The sequence below is a fragment of the Desmodus rotundus genome, chromosome 2 (assembly GCF_022682495.2).
Source record: "Desmodus rotundus isolate HL8 chromosome 2, HLdesRot8A.1, whole genome shotgun sequence".
Classification (NCBI taxonomy): domain Eukaryota; kingdom Metazoa; phylum Chordata; class Mammalia; order Chiroptera; family Phyllostomidae; genus Desmodus; species Desmodus rotundus.
Genome location: NC_071388.1, coordinates 191,166,842 through 191,185,874, shown reverse-complemented (window position 1 = coordinate 191,185,874; position 19,033 = coordinate 191,166,842). Strand labels below are relative to the sequence as shown.

The following is a 19,033-nucleotide window of genomic DNA, read 5'->3' as shown; positions in this document are numbered from 1 at the left end:
GATGAAGAAAGAAATACTTCAAACCTTTCCATGAGGAATTGAAAAGCTGTCCGTTCAAGCTTGCTGTGCTCTAACCAGAAAAAGTCCCTATTTCTTTAACGGTTTTTATTCTTGGGTTTCCTTTCAAGCACTTTTGTTATTTTCATGCTTCTGTACTAATATTTACCATTCTATACCACACTTACTTTCCTGAAGCCCAAACTAGACAAGAAGCTTTAAAAAATGTGCTTCAGTGGAGTTAAGTACAATAGGTGAATTCTTCATTGTTTCTACCACTGTGTGTTGTATGCGTTTGTGTTTTAGACTTCTGCAACCCTATACTATCTCTGTGTTTTTTCCACTGTCATAATTAATTCCCAGATTTATTCTCTTACTCAATCTGTTAACTTACCTTTCCCCCTGGGATTTTATTTCATTAAAATGAACTTGTGCATATGAAGAGTTAAAAAAAATTGTTGAGAGAACTGAACTCACCCTAGGATTGAAGGTGGCATCATTGATGGAATGTATGTGACCATAAAGTGACTGCTCACATTGACCCTGGGAAGACAAAGGAGAAATGAAGCCAAATAAATTCCATTCCACGTGTGTAAAGCAATTGAAGGATAATTAATTTTATGCTTCAGTCCAATAATAAAATTAATACATTCTCATGATAGAAAATGTTAGCTTTTGATGTCAGCTACATTCAGAAGCAGACAGGACCGTGCTAGTGAGCGTGCCACCCGGGCTGGCGGCCGCGCTGAAATTCCTGTGCCCCTGCTCTTGCAGCCCCGGCTGGTCTCGCCAGGGGACTTCATTTTGCGGCTAGTTTGGTTGCGGCTAGTTTGGCTAGTTTTGTTTGGCCCAGGGGCCAAGTAGGGAAGCCCCGTGATTTCTGCTACTGTTGGGGGTGTGGGGTCCTTTTTTCTTTTCTTTTTTTTTAGCTTTAAGATCATTTTTTAATTCCTGAATTTTCAGAGTTTGGCATTAAAATCATTACAGTATAAAACACATTATAAAACACGTAGAGTAGTATTTTTAACACAAAATAAGCATTTGTTTTGTGAAAACTATACTTCACATCTACCTATTCAGTTCGCCTCTTCTAAACAAAGCTAAAATTAACTACAAAAATTTCCAAGCTTCAGTTTGTATGATTCCAGGAAAAATGGCCCTTAACACATTACAGAGTGAATTTAAATTGGGGAGGCGGGGGGGGGGGTAGTTTTCATTTTAACACCAGTGTTGAAAGGGCATTCTTTACTATCTGAGAAAAATTGTTCAAATTCTATGGAAGAACCAGGGGCAAATATATCTGGGATATTGTTGATAGATTCTTGTTGTGGTCTGAAATTCAGATTTAATTAGACAATGTATTCATCCAACAAGTTACTTCTGAGCAATTAACATATGTCAGGCACAATCCTAGGGGCTTAGGATATGTCAATGAATAAAACAAAGAACCTTGTCCCCACTAACCTTACATTGTAGGGAGGAAGGGAGGAAACACATTTCAAAAAGGTACACAGGACGTTAGAAGATAATAAGCATGGTGAAAATGAGGAAAGTCAGACAGAGTAAGGGGTATCCTGAGTTTTGGGACTGAGGCGCTAAGGGCAAATCAAGTGGAGTGATGTAGTTTGATCCCATTCAGAGAGTATGTTTTGAACAATGACTGACGTCAGTAAGGGAGTTAATCAACCAGACATCTGGAGAACAAGCATTCCAGAAAGAAGGAAAAACGAAAACAAATGCCTCAAGGTGGGAGTTTGCCAGGCATGTATCTAGAAGAGCAAGGAGCCAATATGGCTGGTGAGAAGTCAGTCCGAAAAAGAGTAGGTTTACTCAAAAGGCTTCATCTACTCTCATTCACTACCTGGTATTTGCTTAGTCCTGAAACAGTTAAGACTGGAAGACAAATTACAGAAAAGACTACTAAAAAGAGACACTCAAGATAGAGTGTCCTCATTGTGTCCCTTAATGCTATACGACATTCATGGAATATTCTGGAATTACGCAAACTTGGGAAGGCTTTACTACTAGGCTGTAATTGGCACTCACCATTGCATTCAGCAAATTAAATTCCAAAAGGCTATTTACAGAATTAACGCATGCTATTACTCCCTTTTCTCAAGGATTTACCCACATGAATTTAAACTCCATAAAAAATATGTAGAAACACTTTGGCATGCTCTCAGAAGCCCCCTTGCCCACGTTATCCTGGTTCAGTAACTTGATACTTTTATGGCATCGTCAATTTTGCTGAGAACTTCAAATCATCCAAATTCTTTAAAGTGGAAATAAATTACTTAGAAGGCCAAAAAGGTGAAGTATAAAATGTTATACTTGGTTTTCACATATTATTATTGTAGGAACTTGAATGGTTAATTTTATTTCAGAACTAGTATCATGTATAAAAGTTATATAACATTATGCTTGTATAATGAGTGTTAATATTTTTTAAATATTTAAATGAGCAAATTTGCCTCAAAATATTTCATGTATTAATAAAAGTTTTACATTTGGTCCTTTTCTAAATTGCAAGTCTCTAACCTATTTGATTAATTAGTAAGGAAAATGGAGTTTTCTGATTCAAATCCTGAATGCCAAGTTTTAATTTAAAGTAGAATCTCTAAGGCGCTCTTGAAAAGCCCTGGAAATATGGGAAAATAATGGAAATGCTGACGGACCACATTTGTGCTGCTATAACAAAACCTGACTGGAAGATAAATGTTTCATGAATTAAGAAAAGTTAAAAAAGCTTTTTCTATCCAGCTTTGTTCCCAAGATAAAAGTGAATCTACTCTTTTAGGAGTATAGGGAATATGTGGGTTACTAATATGCTAGTCTGCAAACAACTTTAATCAAAAGCAATACCCAAACCGGGACGTTGAAATTTGAAATAACTTCTTTGATGAAATCTTGTCAGAATGGTTGTACTTCAAAAAAGTGAAAAAAATGAAAAAGGGGGAAGACTCTTAATAAAAGTAATCATGTGACCTAACATGGCAGGGCTCCAGCATTTGATTCTCTCAGAGGATCTGTGTGCGATAATGCTGTAAGGGTTTCTATCATTGGCCCTGGGGATAGAAACGTCTGGGACTTAATCCTCGGAACCCCTTCCTAACAGCCATGTTACATGTGAAACAAATTCCTTCACTCCACTGCGCTTCAGTTGTCTCATTTAATTCTCAAAAAAAAAATCCCTAAAGTTAAGCAGCATTACCCGTGTCCAATGAGGTGACAGTTAACCCATGGTTTTGTCTTGCAAAGTAAATGAGGTCATGTGTGTGAAATGTTGGTGGAGTGCTTAGGCAAAGTAGAGCTTGACAACTACTAGCTCTCAACTTGAGACATAAACCATTGAAAGTGTGAAGACTTCCAAATCGCCTTCTCTACCCTTAGCCATCTTTCTGCCCCTCTAAAGGAAGGAAGGAGTCTTAGACACATCAGGGCTGTTTCTTCCGTTTGTCCCTTGGCCATTCCCCTTGTGGCACTGCCCTGCTTTGTGCCCTGCTGTCTACTAAGCACTTGACCTTGGGCTCTCAGGCCTCTGTCCTCTGCCACAGGACAGCACCAGCAGGACATGGAAGAGCAGAATCATGGAGAGGACAGATAAACAACTTCTTGTTCAGCTGTGATTTTGTCAGTGACTCTGTCCTCTGCCTAATCCCACACCTCCCATGGTGCGGATCCTCTCCCGTAGCTACAGCTCACGTGTCTCCAGTAATGCTCTCCTTCACCCACCCTTCAGACCTAGGGGCAGTGCTGGCCTCCCATTGTCGCTAGTCCTTGAGTGCAGGGTTTGGTCCATTAACCCTGTTCACATTTCTATAAATATTCAACTGGAGTTTTCCTCATGTGTCATCTGTTTCCTGCTGGTGACTTGTCTGATATAGCATGTCCGACATAAAATGCTCAAGCAGCCTTTTTAACTTGCTACTTCCCAATCACCTATCTTGGTTCTTGCCAAACTGTTCCCTCTGAGTAAATGGCATCATGATGGTTCAAACCAAAAGCCTAGGCCATCCAACACCTGAAAATTAGAATATCTCTCCTCTTCCCCCACCCCCACCCCACACATCATCCAGTATATCAGCTCTACTGCGCCTTGCTCGGTCACTGTCCATCGTGGCCACTCTAACACCGGACACCATCATATGGAGCACGATGACAGCAGGAGCAGCCTTATTGATCTGCTTGCTCCCCGCCTCGCTCCTCTCCCCATCCATTTCTCTCAGGCCACCAGAATGATCAATACAACTTGAATCAGATCATGTCATGCTCCAGGGTACAGCCATTCCAACAATTACCACTGTACTCAGGGTAAATTCGAAACACTTTACTCAGGTCCAAAGGCTCTATGTTGCTTGTCACCTGTCTGGCTCTCAGACCTCACCCTTCTCCATTCTCACTTCTCATGCACAGTGTTCCACAAGGATTTTCATATTTCTACGTGGTCAGGGCTTTCTGAGCAGAGAGTGCTATACCTGGTTTGAAGGATGATTAAATACCGACCGTAAGGATAGAGAACTTTGGAGAGATTTAGGGGCAACTCTCTCTGAGGCATTTTTTTGTTGTTGTTTACCTTCCAGAAGTTACAAGCCTAGAAGCCTTCCTCTCCTCCTTCCAAAAAGGATTTATTTTTATTTTTATTTCAAAACAAATGACCTCTCTCTCTCTCTCTCCCCCACACACTCACACCCCATCAGAGAAACGGCAGACAGACCCTGACTTTCCTAATTCGGGGGTTTCCTTTTGTGCACAGCTCCACTGCACCCACAGGGTGCACCTGGCTCTTACTGCTTCTCCCCGTGAGAAAGTGGGGGGCGACAAATTAACACAAACTGCTCGGAGAGTAAATAAACTGCCTGACCTTTGAGCCAGCCACCTCCTGATTTTCCTGTCAGGATAAATAAGTAAATATAAACATAAAAACATAACACTATCATATTGGTCTCCCTCTTCTTATAACAGGCCGAGCATATTCCTGCCTTTATATTTCTGTTTTCTCTACTTTGCAAATTTTTCCTGTAACTATAGACATGTCCTTGTCCTTCTTATTCTGCTTTGCACTCAAGCCCTTTCCTTTTCCTCTTGGGCACTCAGCCAGACTTGAGGTCAGGTGTACCCAGGTGGCTGAGCTCTGCCCAGTGAAATAAGTCCCATGTAGGCCTGGCCCTTAAAACATCCCACACAATCCTCTGAGCTCTTTATTTTTGCCTCTATTCAGGCTGTCGGCAAAGTAGCCCTGGAACAAGCCTGAGTTTGTTCCAGAAGGGGAAGAGCCACCAATCAGGACCTTCCGGCTGGGCGTTCCATGAACCAGAACTAAGCCGTCACTGTGTCAAACCCCTGAGAATCAGGGTCTCACTATTTCAACAGGGGTTGACGCCCAACAAACAGGTCACCCTGTTTTGTCTCTTTCATATCATTCCTCATCAGTGAAATTTATTTAATGGATTTGTTTTCTGGTTTATTGTTAGTTTCCTTCTGCTAGAATTAAGTCCCACCAGAGGAAGTTCGTTGAAAACTTTGGTCTCGTCCACCACTCTGTCATAGCCCAAACCCAAGACAGGTCTAATGGGATGTGATAAACAGTTGAGCAAAAATCTAAACAGGTACATGGAGACCACAACTAAAAATTATTAAAAATCCACCCTTGGATATGTTAATTTTTGAAAAATAGCTTGGTCTTCTTCCCAATGTTTATTTCCACCTTAATCAGTGCGGACATGCAATGTACACCGTCATATTCTCTCAGCTCCTTTACTATGACTTGATTGTAACCAGTAGCATATTTAACCATTGACGTTGTCATTGCCTCCTAAATAAGTACATGGAGACAACTTCATGGAGACAACTGATGACCCTGGGTGGAGAAGGCAGCTTTACAGGCCCTGAGTGTTTACCATGCCACTAAGCCTTGTGCACAGCGATATCCACACATGCTCTTTGCAAACCCACCTTTCTAGCATTTAATCAGAAGTGCAATACCCCCCGCCCCCGGCACGCCCCCAGGAATACCCCTGCTGCTTGGCAAAGACCAGCAGCACGCAAGATGGCTGCTGGACCACCCTGGATCCTAGGTGAGTATGATGAGCAGAGCCCTCCCCTCCAACGGAGAGAGGAGCACGATGCAAACGTTTCTGAGATTTGGAGGTGGTGTGCTGCCATACCACAACCTGGCCTGGTTGACATAAACCCTGTGCGGGAAGATCAATACTGTCAAATATTAAAAGCTTTTCTACTACCAGTAGTCCAATGTGGAAGGTTGAAAAATAGTAAAATAGTATGTATCATAAGCCTAACTAATACTCAAGACAAAAATTTAAAAACTCTTAACATTAAGCCTAATATAAAACCGTAAAATAATCATAAAATACAAAATTATAAATAATCATGAAACACATAACCAAACATGCCATCATCGAAACCACTATAGAGCTAATGTTCACAAGGTTCACTTTCGTTGTAATGACTTATTTATTTAACCAACGGATTCAATATTCTTTTGGAAAAAATGTAAAGACTTCAAAATAGAAAGTGAGACTCCCCAACTCAGGCGTTTTTTTTTTTTTTTTGAGTAAGGTTATTTTTCAAAATGCCTTTGTGATATGCTAAAGTACCTTTAGCGACGTATAACATATAATTTACAGTAAAATGCCCAAATCTTGGGGACTTATCTTAATGAATTTTTATCTACCTATTATCTATATAACTGCTATTAAGATATAGAACATTTCCATTACTCCAGAAAGTTTCTTTGTGACTTTCTCAGTAAAAATATCCCCACATATTTTTTATTAACTATATTTTATTAGAGAAAAGAAATATAGGTATGTGGTTGAAACAGCAAATATCACAGAAGACTATCCGGTAAACAGCTAGTCACCCAGTCGAGGTCGTCCCTAAACACAGCTGCGGTGAACGGTGTCTTTTGTGCATTTCATGGTACAGCCTGTGCGCACACACCAGCTTTCCTTCACTGTGCCCTGCCGTTCACCTAGTGTCACGTAAATTAAGCCATACTCTGTGTGGGTTTTATTATGAGAGGCAGTGTATTGTGGTGATGAAAAATGTGATACTGTAGTGGAATGACAGGGTTTAGAACCCAGCTCCCTGGAAAGTTATTAGTAATATTCCTCATTTGTATAAATACTATGCTAAGGACTTTACATACAGTAAGTAACTCTTAATTTGTACCATACAAAATTGGTAATATTTTAAGTCCTTACTCAGAGCTGGAGAACTTTGTGAAAAGTAATTAGCATAGTGCCTACACCAGTAAAAGATATTACCATTTATAGATTAATTGGTAGTCTTCTTTTCTATTACTTGTTCTACTTTTCAATTTTTGCTGGCTACTGAGAATAAAAAATAACCACACTCCCAGAAAGACTCCTTGTTCTATAGCCATGGTAACAAATACTAGAACTAGTTTTAATTTGTCAAATCCATTAGTAACAATTCCATAGCCCTGCTTAGAAGTAAACAACCAGAACTTATTTTAAACCTATATAATTAATCAATGACAACTAATTTTAGTGAACACTCCTTGAAAAGTCAAATGGCATCAGACTCAGGATTTGAAAGTCAGCCAATTGGCAGAAGATTCAATATAGTGAACATGTTTCTAAGTCTGATATCAACCTTCTCCCACTTCTGTAAGAGACGAACAACAAGCCTCAGTGACCCACGGCAACTGCTCTTCCAAGCCTGACCTAACCCACTCCTGCCTCGATAACCATCACCACCCAAAGTAACTCTTCATAGAAACTGAATAGAACAGCAGCGATTGGGTTTGCTCAACGAGTACAACTCTGAGTAGTGTAACTCTTCCTCACTTAAGTGTGTGACAAACACAGGGCTTTTTGTTTGTTTCAGATACTGAGTGGTGGTCTCATCCTTTTGACACTGCAGAGAGGATTAAGGGTGTGTCAGTTTGGGGCTGCCGTAACCATAACAAAGTACCACAGGCTTACGCAACAGAAATTTAGTTTCTCACTGTTCTGGAGGCTACAAGTCCAAGACCGAGATATTGGCAGGGTTGGTTTCATTCTGAGCCCTCTCCTTGGTTTGTTAGGCGATGTTCTTCCTATATCTTCACATGGTCCTTCCTCTCTGTGTATCTGTGTTCTAGCGTCCTCTTCTTGTAAGGACACTTACTGGTCAGATTGGATAGGGCCCATTCCAAGGACCTCTTTTAACATTAATTACCTCCTTAAAGACCCTACCTCCAAATATAGTCACATTCTGGGGTACTGGGGGTTAAGTCTTCAACACATGAATTGAGAGGACAAAATTCAGCCCCTAACAAAGGGCTGGAGGGACCTTTATTCCACTGCTCATAAAATATCTGAGAGTGCAATAGCCATTAGCTAGTTGTAAGAGTTAAACTGTGCTATTATCTTACAGTATTCATTGTATTATACATAGAATTTACATATATTACATTAATACACTTTGAGCTAATATGCGATCTCAAAATATTGGATTGGTTAAAAAGTCCGTTTACTTTTTTTTCATAAAAATAAAAGATACATTTTTATTTTCACCAATAACTTCATTGATTTGGATACTTTGAGCATGTCGGCTATCTCCTGCTATTGGCTTCTAGTGTGTAGAAGCCAGAGGTGCTGCTAAACATCTTCCAATGCATAAGACAGCCCCACAGCAAAGAATTATTTGGCCAAAATGTCAATAGTACCCAGACACTTCACAAATCACTTTTGATACATTTGATCAGTCACAGCACCTTCTCTATAATTGCACAAATCTTTTTTTGTCTTTCAGCAGAGTTTTTACCTGTCTCAAAATAATAAAGCATAATACACTGAAAATGTTGCATATTTTCTTCCATTTTCAATATTAAAATGGCTGTACAAAAATTCACCAATTTTGATAAGTTTTTAAAAAATATATGCTGATATGACAGCTGATATACAATCTAACCAAGTTGTTTCAAATGAATTTAAAGACAACTAAGCACTACTAGAGACATTGTATGGAAAAAACTAAACAAATTTTTTTTGCCAACCCAATAAAAAGTTCATTTTTATGGCATATTTAATCCTATGCTTAAATAGACAGATTAAGAGCACAGGGTCTGAAGTAATACTGCTTGCATTTGAATTTGGACTTTGCCTCATCCTTGGAACACTCTGAGCTCAGTTTTATCATCTCTAAAATAGGGACAACAGAGTATCTACATGATGGCGTCATTGTGAGGATCTAAGTAATTCACAGAAAGCCCCCAGGGTGGGGCCTGGGTCATAGCAAGTGCCCAAGAAGTGTAGTTATTAGTAACATGTAGATTGCAAGCTCCGCATAGGAGGGGTGACTTCTATTATCTCCATCACTTCATAATTATAATAGCAGAGATGAGCTGGCTCATGAGAGGTATTTTATAAATAGTTTTAAAGTAGTAAATACACACACACACACACACACACGCCCTCCTAGGGCCTTCCTAGGAAAGTTACTATGTAAGGTTTATAAGTTTGCCCTTCACCAACTTTTTTTTTTCCCACCATGTGATCTCTGCTTCTTCAAGGCAATTCAGGCAAATGCCTTAACCTTTCAGGATTTTTTATTTCATAAAAGAATCCTCAAGAAGATGAACTCTAAGAAATGGAACCCTAATAATTGAATTTCACACCTACTTGACAGTGGCACAGAATAAAGAAAAAGTTGCCCTGTTTTTCCCTGTGCCCAGCTCCCCTGCACTTCCCGCCTCAGGAACCCTGCCCGCTGCTCACACGGCAGCACACAGCATTGTTCCTGTGTACGTTCCCAGAAAATAACTGTTTCTAGTAAAAATAAAATAATTACTTATTTTAAAAACTTCTTAAAGTATCTCTAAATAAAGCTTATTAGAGACGATTATATTGTGAAATTGTGCCCTATGCATTTTTACTTCAAAATTTATGATCAATGAAAAGAAAGCAAAAGAAAAGAATTCTTTTCTTGAAGGAAAAAAGCAAACCATGCCCAAGGGTGAGCAGAATTAAAGTTTACACCAGCCATGAGAAAAACATTCTCCTACTTATTACCAGCTATCTGTAGCTTATTTCTATTATTGACATTATCTCAGTTAGCAAGTTTAAATGTTAATGTCAAAGAACTTTATGAAGATCATTTTTTCATTGACCAGGGTCAAATATTTAACATAATAATTTATGTAACATTTATAGTTGATGCAAATCTTTTAAAAAAATAACTTTGAGAGACCAAAGAATTTTAATCTAACATTTTTTTACATATTGTTTAAGAAAAATATACTCTGCTGCTCTTACTGAAATAATTCCAATGCCATATAAATTGAAAACATACTCATTAACAAGCCTCCTGGCTTTTTTTAATTTCATGTAAATAACTAACCATGTCTGTGAAAGATTGATTGCAGCTTTTTGAAATGTTTGCTGAATTCATATGTAATTAAGATGAGTTAAATATGCAAATCAAGCCTAATTAGCTTCATTTATTAATGTTAGTTTGCCTTGCCTTTACAAAATTTCTGCTGTGAATTTTTTCAGCACGTGGAATTTTTTATTTCTTTGTTCTAGTCCGAAGTGCCAAAGAAACAAGCCTTTTTTTCTTCAGGTGGAGAAAAACTTTTACATGGCATCTGGGTGTCATTTAGAAAGAAGGGTTTTAATAAATGCTCCCGGGAACATAAAAACTCACTAAATTGTTATATATATTTTCTACTACCTTCCTTTCGATTATTTCTAATTAATTCAATTTCATCAAAGTGGCAACACCTCTGGGAACGAGGTTTGAAGGCGAGCATTTTGTCTCAGTGCGTCCCGCACAGGGATGAGGTCGGACGCGCACACTGGGTGGAGCAGGCAGCATCGAATGCACCACAAACTCGTCCAGGGAAATGCTTTGAATTGACAAAACATCTAACTTCTCATGGAGTTCATGTGGAAAATATTAAGTGAGGCATTTACACGAAACATAGTTATTGGAAACAATGCAAAGGAAATCTAGTGTAAGGGTCAGGGGGGAAACACAGCTATTAAAGTTGAGTCAATCTCACTGGCTCTTTCCTGATAAGCAAAAAAGGGAAAAAGAAATCACATTTGAGGGCCAATAGATTTTAAATTTTCACAAATTTCTTTGTGTTATTTGTCTCACCATTGTACCCATTGCACAATTCAAGTTTCCAAAGTTCACAAAATTGACTTGCTTTATTTTTGATTTTTTACCGATAAGGGTTTACTGTTATTTGTAATAAAGAATTTTTCCAGCAAAAAACTGGTGCTTTAATCAAAGTTTCTGAGAGGAGGTGTCTATATATCTTTATCTACAGTCATAGCCATATCTACATCTATAAAATATATATATATGTTATTGTGGTAAAAATACAAAGAAACACATATGAGATTTATCTTTATTGTATTTATCAAGATAAAGCCAGGAGAGAGAAAGCATATCATTTATTCCAAAAAAAGAATTTAAGAGGAAAAATGTTTTAAGTATATATTTGCTAACCAGGTTAGAAAACAACCCTAAAGAATCCTAGAGAGAGTAACTATAGAAAGCAGCTATAATCCCTAGGGCTAAGGGACCATGAGAAAAGGTTTGCATTATCCAGTCTTAAGGGTTTCCTTTCAGACCTCTGAGAGGGGGCTGCTTGGCTGGGGTTAGTGTCTCTGAAGATGGTGCAATGAGGCTGATTCTAGGAGTTCCTGAAAAACTGACAACTGTATTCAGCTGCTGCTGTCTCAGGAGGGGCCGGAAGCTGCTGGGAGGAAGAGGCCAGCGGCGAGGGCCACAGGAACCCCTCAGGCAGTATGCAGGGGAGGCCACGTTCCCACAGGCCTCTCCAGCCTCACAGTCTTTGCTCCCACCGTGGGCAGAGCTCAACATGCAGGCAGCTGGCAGACAAAAACGTGGTATGTGGGCTTCAGCTCCAAGATCAAAACGTGAACTGAGAAGAGTGGGTTTGGAGCTGAGAAGTGACAAGTTAGTAATTGGCATAAGTATAGAGTGGGAATAAGCTAATTACCAAAACTGAAAAAGAAAATCTTTTCAATGGCAAAAGAAACCACAAATAAGGCAAATGATAAAAATGGTTGTATATAATCTTGGCCATTTCTTGAAAATAAATTCTAAGAGTAGAAGATATTAGATTAGAAATGATAGACTCCTAATGCTTTTAATGCATAATGTAAGAACGCCCTGTTGATCAAATTCATCAGGTGGAAGCCCACAGCAAGTTTATTTAAAGGCCAGTCTTCTACCCCGTCTCAACTAGATGTTATCATTTTTAAATGGATGTCGTTACACCCAGATTTAATTTATTCATAAGTTCTCATATTGTCAAATACATGATCGAAGTTTAAAAATTTCTAGCAATACTTTTAAAGTCATTTAAGCATCTGGGATTGTATTTATAATGCCAAAGGATGATGACAATGCTGAAACCAGTAGTCACCTGACCAATCGTCAGTGATTTCACTCTCCAGAGACAATCAAACTGGCGCTCCTCTACTTGGTTTAGTTTGCATACTCTTAGTATTCACTTCCATATCCGGAACGAAATGTTAAACTGCTATTAACTGATGCATACATATTAGATGCTATGCTTTGATTTCCTATTTATTATGGATAATTATTAAACTCTTAAAATAGCATGCCATTTCCCCTCACCACATGCTCCTACTATAACATTTGTAGTTAAATTAATACTCTGTATTTACATTACTAGGATTATGTACATAGTGGCCACTGCATGATATATCAAAGTTAGGTTTATTTTCTTATGTTTCCCTCCTCCCGGTTAATAATGGACTCATTTGGTTTTAGCCATCAAATTTTATTTGTACATATTGCTAATGTCTCCTGTCACTTTCCGACAACCTCTCCAATCCATTTTCTACATATTGGGAGAGATCTATCTATCATTTTGGCAAGGTATTGGGATGGACATAGGGGTACGGAGGTGACCCTGCCCCGCTCTGCCATAAGGAATTTACAGTGGAAGTGTTTGAGAAGATGGGAATAGAAAGGGTATAGGGCACATTAATATATTTCCTACTAAGAAGCAATATTGTTATTCTGTAATATTATTTACTTGACATTGCAAATTTTAATTTTTCTTTATTCTTCTACAATATTGCTTGAAGGCATTTTCTGACCATTCAGTTTGAAACATGAAAACATGACTGAAGCCACTTGTTGTTTTTTTGTTGGTTGGTTGGTTTTCACCCTCTAGTAGAGTAGGAAAGAGACATCAGAACTAGAGGTAAGTAAAGCTAGTTTTTATGCCATTACTTCCTGTTTAGCATACAAGAAATTATCATGACGGAACACCTAGCCATCTTGAACTATGAAGGTTAATGAAAGAAAAAAATATGACCTCTTAAATTATGTCGAAAGTAACGACCCTAACTAACATCCATTTGAGTAGAGCCATGTGTTGACATGAAATAACATGGGAAATGGTAAGCTAGTGTCACTCGGCAAAGTTTACCTTCGATGGTAATGAATGGGGAATGGCTGAATCATTTACATCTTTAAGTCACATTTAAAAAAGGTAGAATGTCATAAAGACAAAAAAATACTATCGTATGTTTAGAATAGTTTAAAACTTTGATCTTGGAAGAAGGTTCGTTTTAAGATAAATGTTTAAGGGTGGACAGAATTTCAAAGGCAGAGGTGTAAAAGGAACAGAAAAGCAAAGGCACAGGGAGAGAAAGCTGCTGTCCGTACAGAAGTCAGGCAACAGGGTGCTTGGCGGTGACACTGACATGTCCACTTCATACTAGCAGATAATTAAATGGACAGGTCATTGAGGGGAGTTTTAGATGTTAGGATGAAAAAGTTGCTTTCAATGGGTGGTAGTGGGATTTCCTAAAAAGTCTGTGATTGTGTGAATGATGTGCTTAGAATTTTTCTCTTTGAAGATCTCGTCAAGTCCCATTTTATAGGGAAAGTAGAGACTGGAGGCAAGGGTCAGTAGTCTGGACAGCCAGCGGATATGCACTGAGCTCCTGCCCTGGGGTGGGGCAGTGGGAGGGAGACATTAGGGAAAATCTAAAGGGCAATGTAAAGAGCACAGTTGCAGATTTAACAAACGATTAAATGCTTGGGAACCTGGAGAAGTAAAAGCAAAGGTGACTATTTTCCCCACTCCTCCTAGTTGAAGGACAATTGCCCTAAAAACAAATGGGGTCGTGGGTTTGGTAGACCACTATATGCAGACCTTCACAATAACTCTTCAAACTCACTCCTCTTTGTCCTATCCTTCTTTAAAAATTCTATGCTCTAGTCCAACCAAATTGCATATGGCTTTATGCATCATTGACTTTATAAATGCTGCCCTAGTATCCTCTTGGAAGTGTATTTACTTTTTAATGCCTAGTTTTTATTAGACTCAACTGAACTACCCACCTCATGTGAAGCATTCCTCCCGACTCCCCCACACGACGTGAACAGTGACTCCATGTTAAGACAAACTGTCAGCGGTACCTCTACAATAGCACCAAGCACATACTTTGTTTACTTATCAGTCTTTTCCCCCAAAACAGCATAAAATCACGGAGAAGAGATATCGTTTTATTCTCCTTTTAATCTTTAGGACATATATATAGTCCTTGGCAAGGAGCAGGTTCACAGTGAATAATGGAGAAATTAATAAATAAAATGTAGAAAATGACACTGACTCATTAGCAAATAAAATTGCAATTTATTGAAATGAACAGTAACTGGAGAAATTGGGGTAAAATCCTGTTGAGTTCAGGCCCGAGTGAATAAATGTAAACATGAATATGCAGTGGGGGCAGTGACAGCCACTTTATATCATTACCTAACATGAGGAGCTGGATCCCGGGATTTGCATGGATTGGAAGAAGGGAAACAGAGGAGAGAGACAATGGAAGAACTGAAAACAAATTTTCAATATGATGCTTATCATTTTATTAATGAATTACAAATGAGACATTTCTATTAATTTAAGGGGGGCTGAATATTGTTGTAAAGTATGAAAAAGAAATTAAAGAATGGAATCAGCAAATCTGGATGATTCTTTCAAGAATTATGAGCTGAAGGGAGGAAACAAAAAAGTCATTTCCAGGGGTGACAGGGTTGAGGAGTTCGTTTTCAGCTACATTGTTGGCTGTGTCCATGTTGGCAGGCGGAGAGAAATTATTTGGAGGGAGGGGAAGTTAAAGATATAAACCAATGGTAGGATATTATGGAATGTTTCAGAGAGGGGAGATTTTGAGATTGTTGAGAAGCACAAAGGAATCAATGATAGATTGGAAAAAATTTAAAGTGAAGACGAAGCGAGGGAAGTCTGTAACAGCTGTATGGTCTCAAAACTGTATGCTGAGTTTATTCACTGAAAAATGGGAGGGCATGGATTTAGTATCAGAGCTTCAGTAGGATAGGAAAGATAGCAATGGCTATCTTTCAAAGACATGATTATCTAACTACTATGCTTTATACCTGAAACTAATACAAAATAATATTGAATGTAAACTGTAATTTAAAATAATTTTAAAAAATAATGCACCAGTGAGCTCTGGCTAAGGTTAGAAGTAAGGAATTACAGCGGACCCAGTAAGTATGATTTTGTGCGTTTCTCTAAGTAAGCAGCAACAAGAGGGTTTAAGGAACACAAATCATATTGTTTGAGTTCCCAGACCAGCTCCTCAACAAAAGGAGAATGAAAGGGATTTAATTAGTTGAGTCTGTTTATAGGGATCTGAACACAAGATTTGTTACTGTTATAGCTGAATTGAAGAATACAGATTGGAGACCCATATCTAAATATTTCCTCCACTGAATCAAACTTATTCAGATAGTCACAAGAAGGAGCTGCAAAACTAAACTTAATGCTTCGTAGAGAAGAAAAAATTGCATCCTCAACTCGATAGAGGGATGCAGAGACTGAGCTATACATGCACAGGTTCTTTGTCCATGTTTACCAAAGAGATGCTTATGCATCACATTTTCCTCTGGGGTGTGTCTATGAAGGGCTCTGGAGAAAAGAACTCAAGTATTCTTCCAATACGTTTCTCCTAGGGAACAGAAGTTCCCTTCCTTCTGTGGAGAAGTGATGAATACAGAAAAGGTATCTCTTCCCAATAGTTGGTAGCACTATTAAAGTGGCTGCCTGAATTTCTGGTTGTGTAGATTTGAAAGTAAAGTCTTTAGGTAGGATAAATTGGAACAAGTCAAGGATCATATAGGGTCATAACAAGAATTTAAAGTTTATTCACTGGAAGTGAAAAAGGTTGAGAGAAAGGTTGCCATTAGTTCAATGTAAGAATTTTGAGACTATGCTGCATGATGGCAGAGTTATTTTAAGTTACGCTGAGTGGTAAGGCATGTCTGAGTGACGGGGTAGGTGAAACGAAGTGACAACGCTTAGAATTGGGACTGGGGCACTGTGAGGCTAGGACGTGAGAAAGAACTTCATCATAGATGCTGAAACTGCTGAGCCACTGGTTTTCAACTGCGGATGAACAGCTGAATATACCTGGGAAGCAAATTTAAGAAATATAATGCTTGGGCACTCTTCAATTAAATTAGAATCTCTGGGGAAAAGCTGTTAGAGACTCAGGTGTCTGAAGCTTCTCAGGTGATTTTAATGTGAAATCAGGGCTGAGAACCATTATATCAGAAAATAAGAACAGGAAGAACATGAAAAGTCAGGTATTGAAGGCAGTGATAAATGTGGGGTGGTGTCCTAAAGACAGACGACAGGACGAGAAAGAGCAAAGGCCATAAGGAAGAGAAAAGGGCAAAAACAGAAACAAACGTAGGAGAGATGCCTGAGTGGAGACAGTGGACAACAGCTTGAAAATGGAAGAACTGAAGGAGAGGAGTCACCCTATCAGAGTCCCCAAAGTTAGGGGACATGGAGAAGGGAAAAAGTAGTAGAGAAGGATATAAAAGGTCTGGTATCTTCAGGGTACAGACACATTTCTTTAATGAAAGATTGATGAAGAGAAATTTATATGTAGGAAAAAAAGGTCAAGTGGACCTGTTAGAGGAGGAGATGGTTGTATTGTTACGAGTAGCCTCAGGGAGAGGCAAGGAAGAACTAAATAAATTCAAGCAGCAAGAGCCAAAACCGAAGGGCAAGTGGAAGGTTTTACCAGTCCAGTTGCAGGACACTTCAGGGTTGTCATAGTCAAGAGCCAGGGGCAAGAAGAGCAGGGGGGAATGAGAAGGATCAGAGCCAGAATTACATAATGGAGCCTGGGTCTTGAAGCTAAGGGTGGAGGACAAATAAAAAGGGCCCAGAGATTGAGAAGCCTGATGTGGAGCCTGAGGGAAAGGGTCAGAAGAGCATTTCCAGGGTGGTACATCTTCCTTGATCTCTAGTCTTTGCAGGACGAGATGGTGGCACTTGCCCACCCCCTTAATGCTGCTCTCATACTGATGAGAAACTACATTAGTGGGGGAGAAAATTCACTAAAATGTTTGAGATGTGAAGTGAATTTGAGAGGTAGGCTGAGAGTCCTGTAGGTACTGGGGTACCACAAACTGGGTGGCGTCAACCCACAGAAATTCCCTCTCACACTCCTGGGGTCTAGAAGTCTGAAATCGAGATGTCAGCAGTGTTGGCGCTCTTCCACAGCTTGGACGGAGAATCCGTTTCATGTCACAATGCTTATGATGATGGCTGGCAATCACTGACATTACTGGGTCTGGTTAGCATCAGTGTTTAGCTAATTATTAATGAAAGGAAGGGGAACAAAGGGCCTTAGACATTGAGCTTAATAAAATGGGAACAGGAGCCTGCTTGCTTAGTGAGGAAGCTACAGCATCATTCCCCAGGGGATTACAGCATTGCTCCAAGGGGATTTGCGCTCCTCTCTTCTCCCCTCTGGTACGAGATGGCTGGGGTTGGGCAGAGGCACAGGGGGAGGTGCTGACCAAAGAGGCCTGTCTGTTGACTGAGGAGATGAGCCTATCCAAAACTCACGAAGGCTTGGGAAGTTGATTGGTACTTTTGAAAAAACTTTTGGTCTTTTCCAAACTCGAGCTAATCCCAGGGAAACAAAGAAGCATATTCTCTCTCTCTCTCTCTCTCTCTCATTCTCTCTCCCCGCCCCCAACGCCACATCCCTGTCTCTCTGGTGACCCTCGCTCTCGCTGTGTACTTGTGTGTCCTTTCTCCATAGCCATGTGGTCCTAGCAACTGTATGGTTCATGGCCGTGCAGACTCCACGCACAGGCTCTGGGAGGAAGTCTGAACACCCCAGCACAGTGATGCACTGCAGCTGGAAACACACGCTAAGTGAGTTGGATGCTAGACTGGACTGGACTTTAACATGGAGCAGAAATTCCGGGTAGCGGCCTTTATTCTGGCCCTACTGAAGACAGGATTGGGCCTTTTCCGTGCTGAGACAGACAGAGATGGGATATTGGAAAGTTGGGAAAGGAATCCTCTAAATTTTACATTTTCAATGAAGTTTACCACAAAACCCCATCCTCCCTTGTGTATCTCAGGAAATTCGTTTCCTCATGACACCAAAATGACTCCACTTCCACTGATACCGGTTTGTAGATGCAACTTTCCAGTCCCCTCCTCCACCTTCACGTGCAATTCTCGCTCTGTGTCTCAGTCTCCTCTTCTTACACGGACACCAGCCATGTTGAATGAGGGCCCACCCTACCCCCGTATGACCTCATCTTAACTAATTACATCTGCAAGGACTATTACCCAGGATCATTCACAAGTACTTATATAGTAGTTCTCAAAGTGTGGTCCACAGACCAGGTGCAGCAGCATTGCCTGGAAATTTATTTGAAACCTCCAAACCCATTGTGTTACAACTCCGGGGAGCGTGGCCAGTCATGTGTGGTTTTCTAAGCCTTCCCTGGAGAGTCTGGTTCTAGAACTGAGTGATTCTACTTAGAGAAACCTGCCTGCAATTAGGGAACATAGCTGTTTGGTGAGGGTTGCATGAGTTTTAGCTGCAGTATTTTGACCTGAAGAACTTGTGTCTTGCAGAGTTTGATTAATAAATAGGATCGGCAAAATGATGCTACTGTTATTCATAAATATTTTAAATCTTTT

The 19,033-nt window shown here is 39.7% G+C and overlaps 1 protein-coding gene across 1 annotated transcript in view; it reads right to left on the bottom strand.

Annotated features, from left to right (window-relative positions):
- Positions 1–19,033, bottom strand: part of SPAG16 (sperm associated antigen 16) — a 715,229-nt gene that overhangs the window by 234,278 nt on the left and 461,918 nt on the right. Inside the window, exon 14 of the mRNA XM_024564300.4 lies at positions 475–540. Within this exon, the coding sequence (XP_024420068.2) occupies positions 475–540 (66 nt within the window). The remainder of the gene's footprint in view (positions 1–474; positions 541–19,033) is intronic.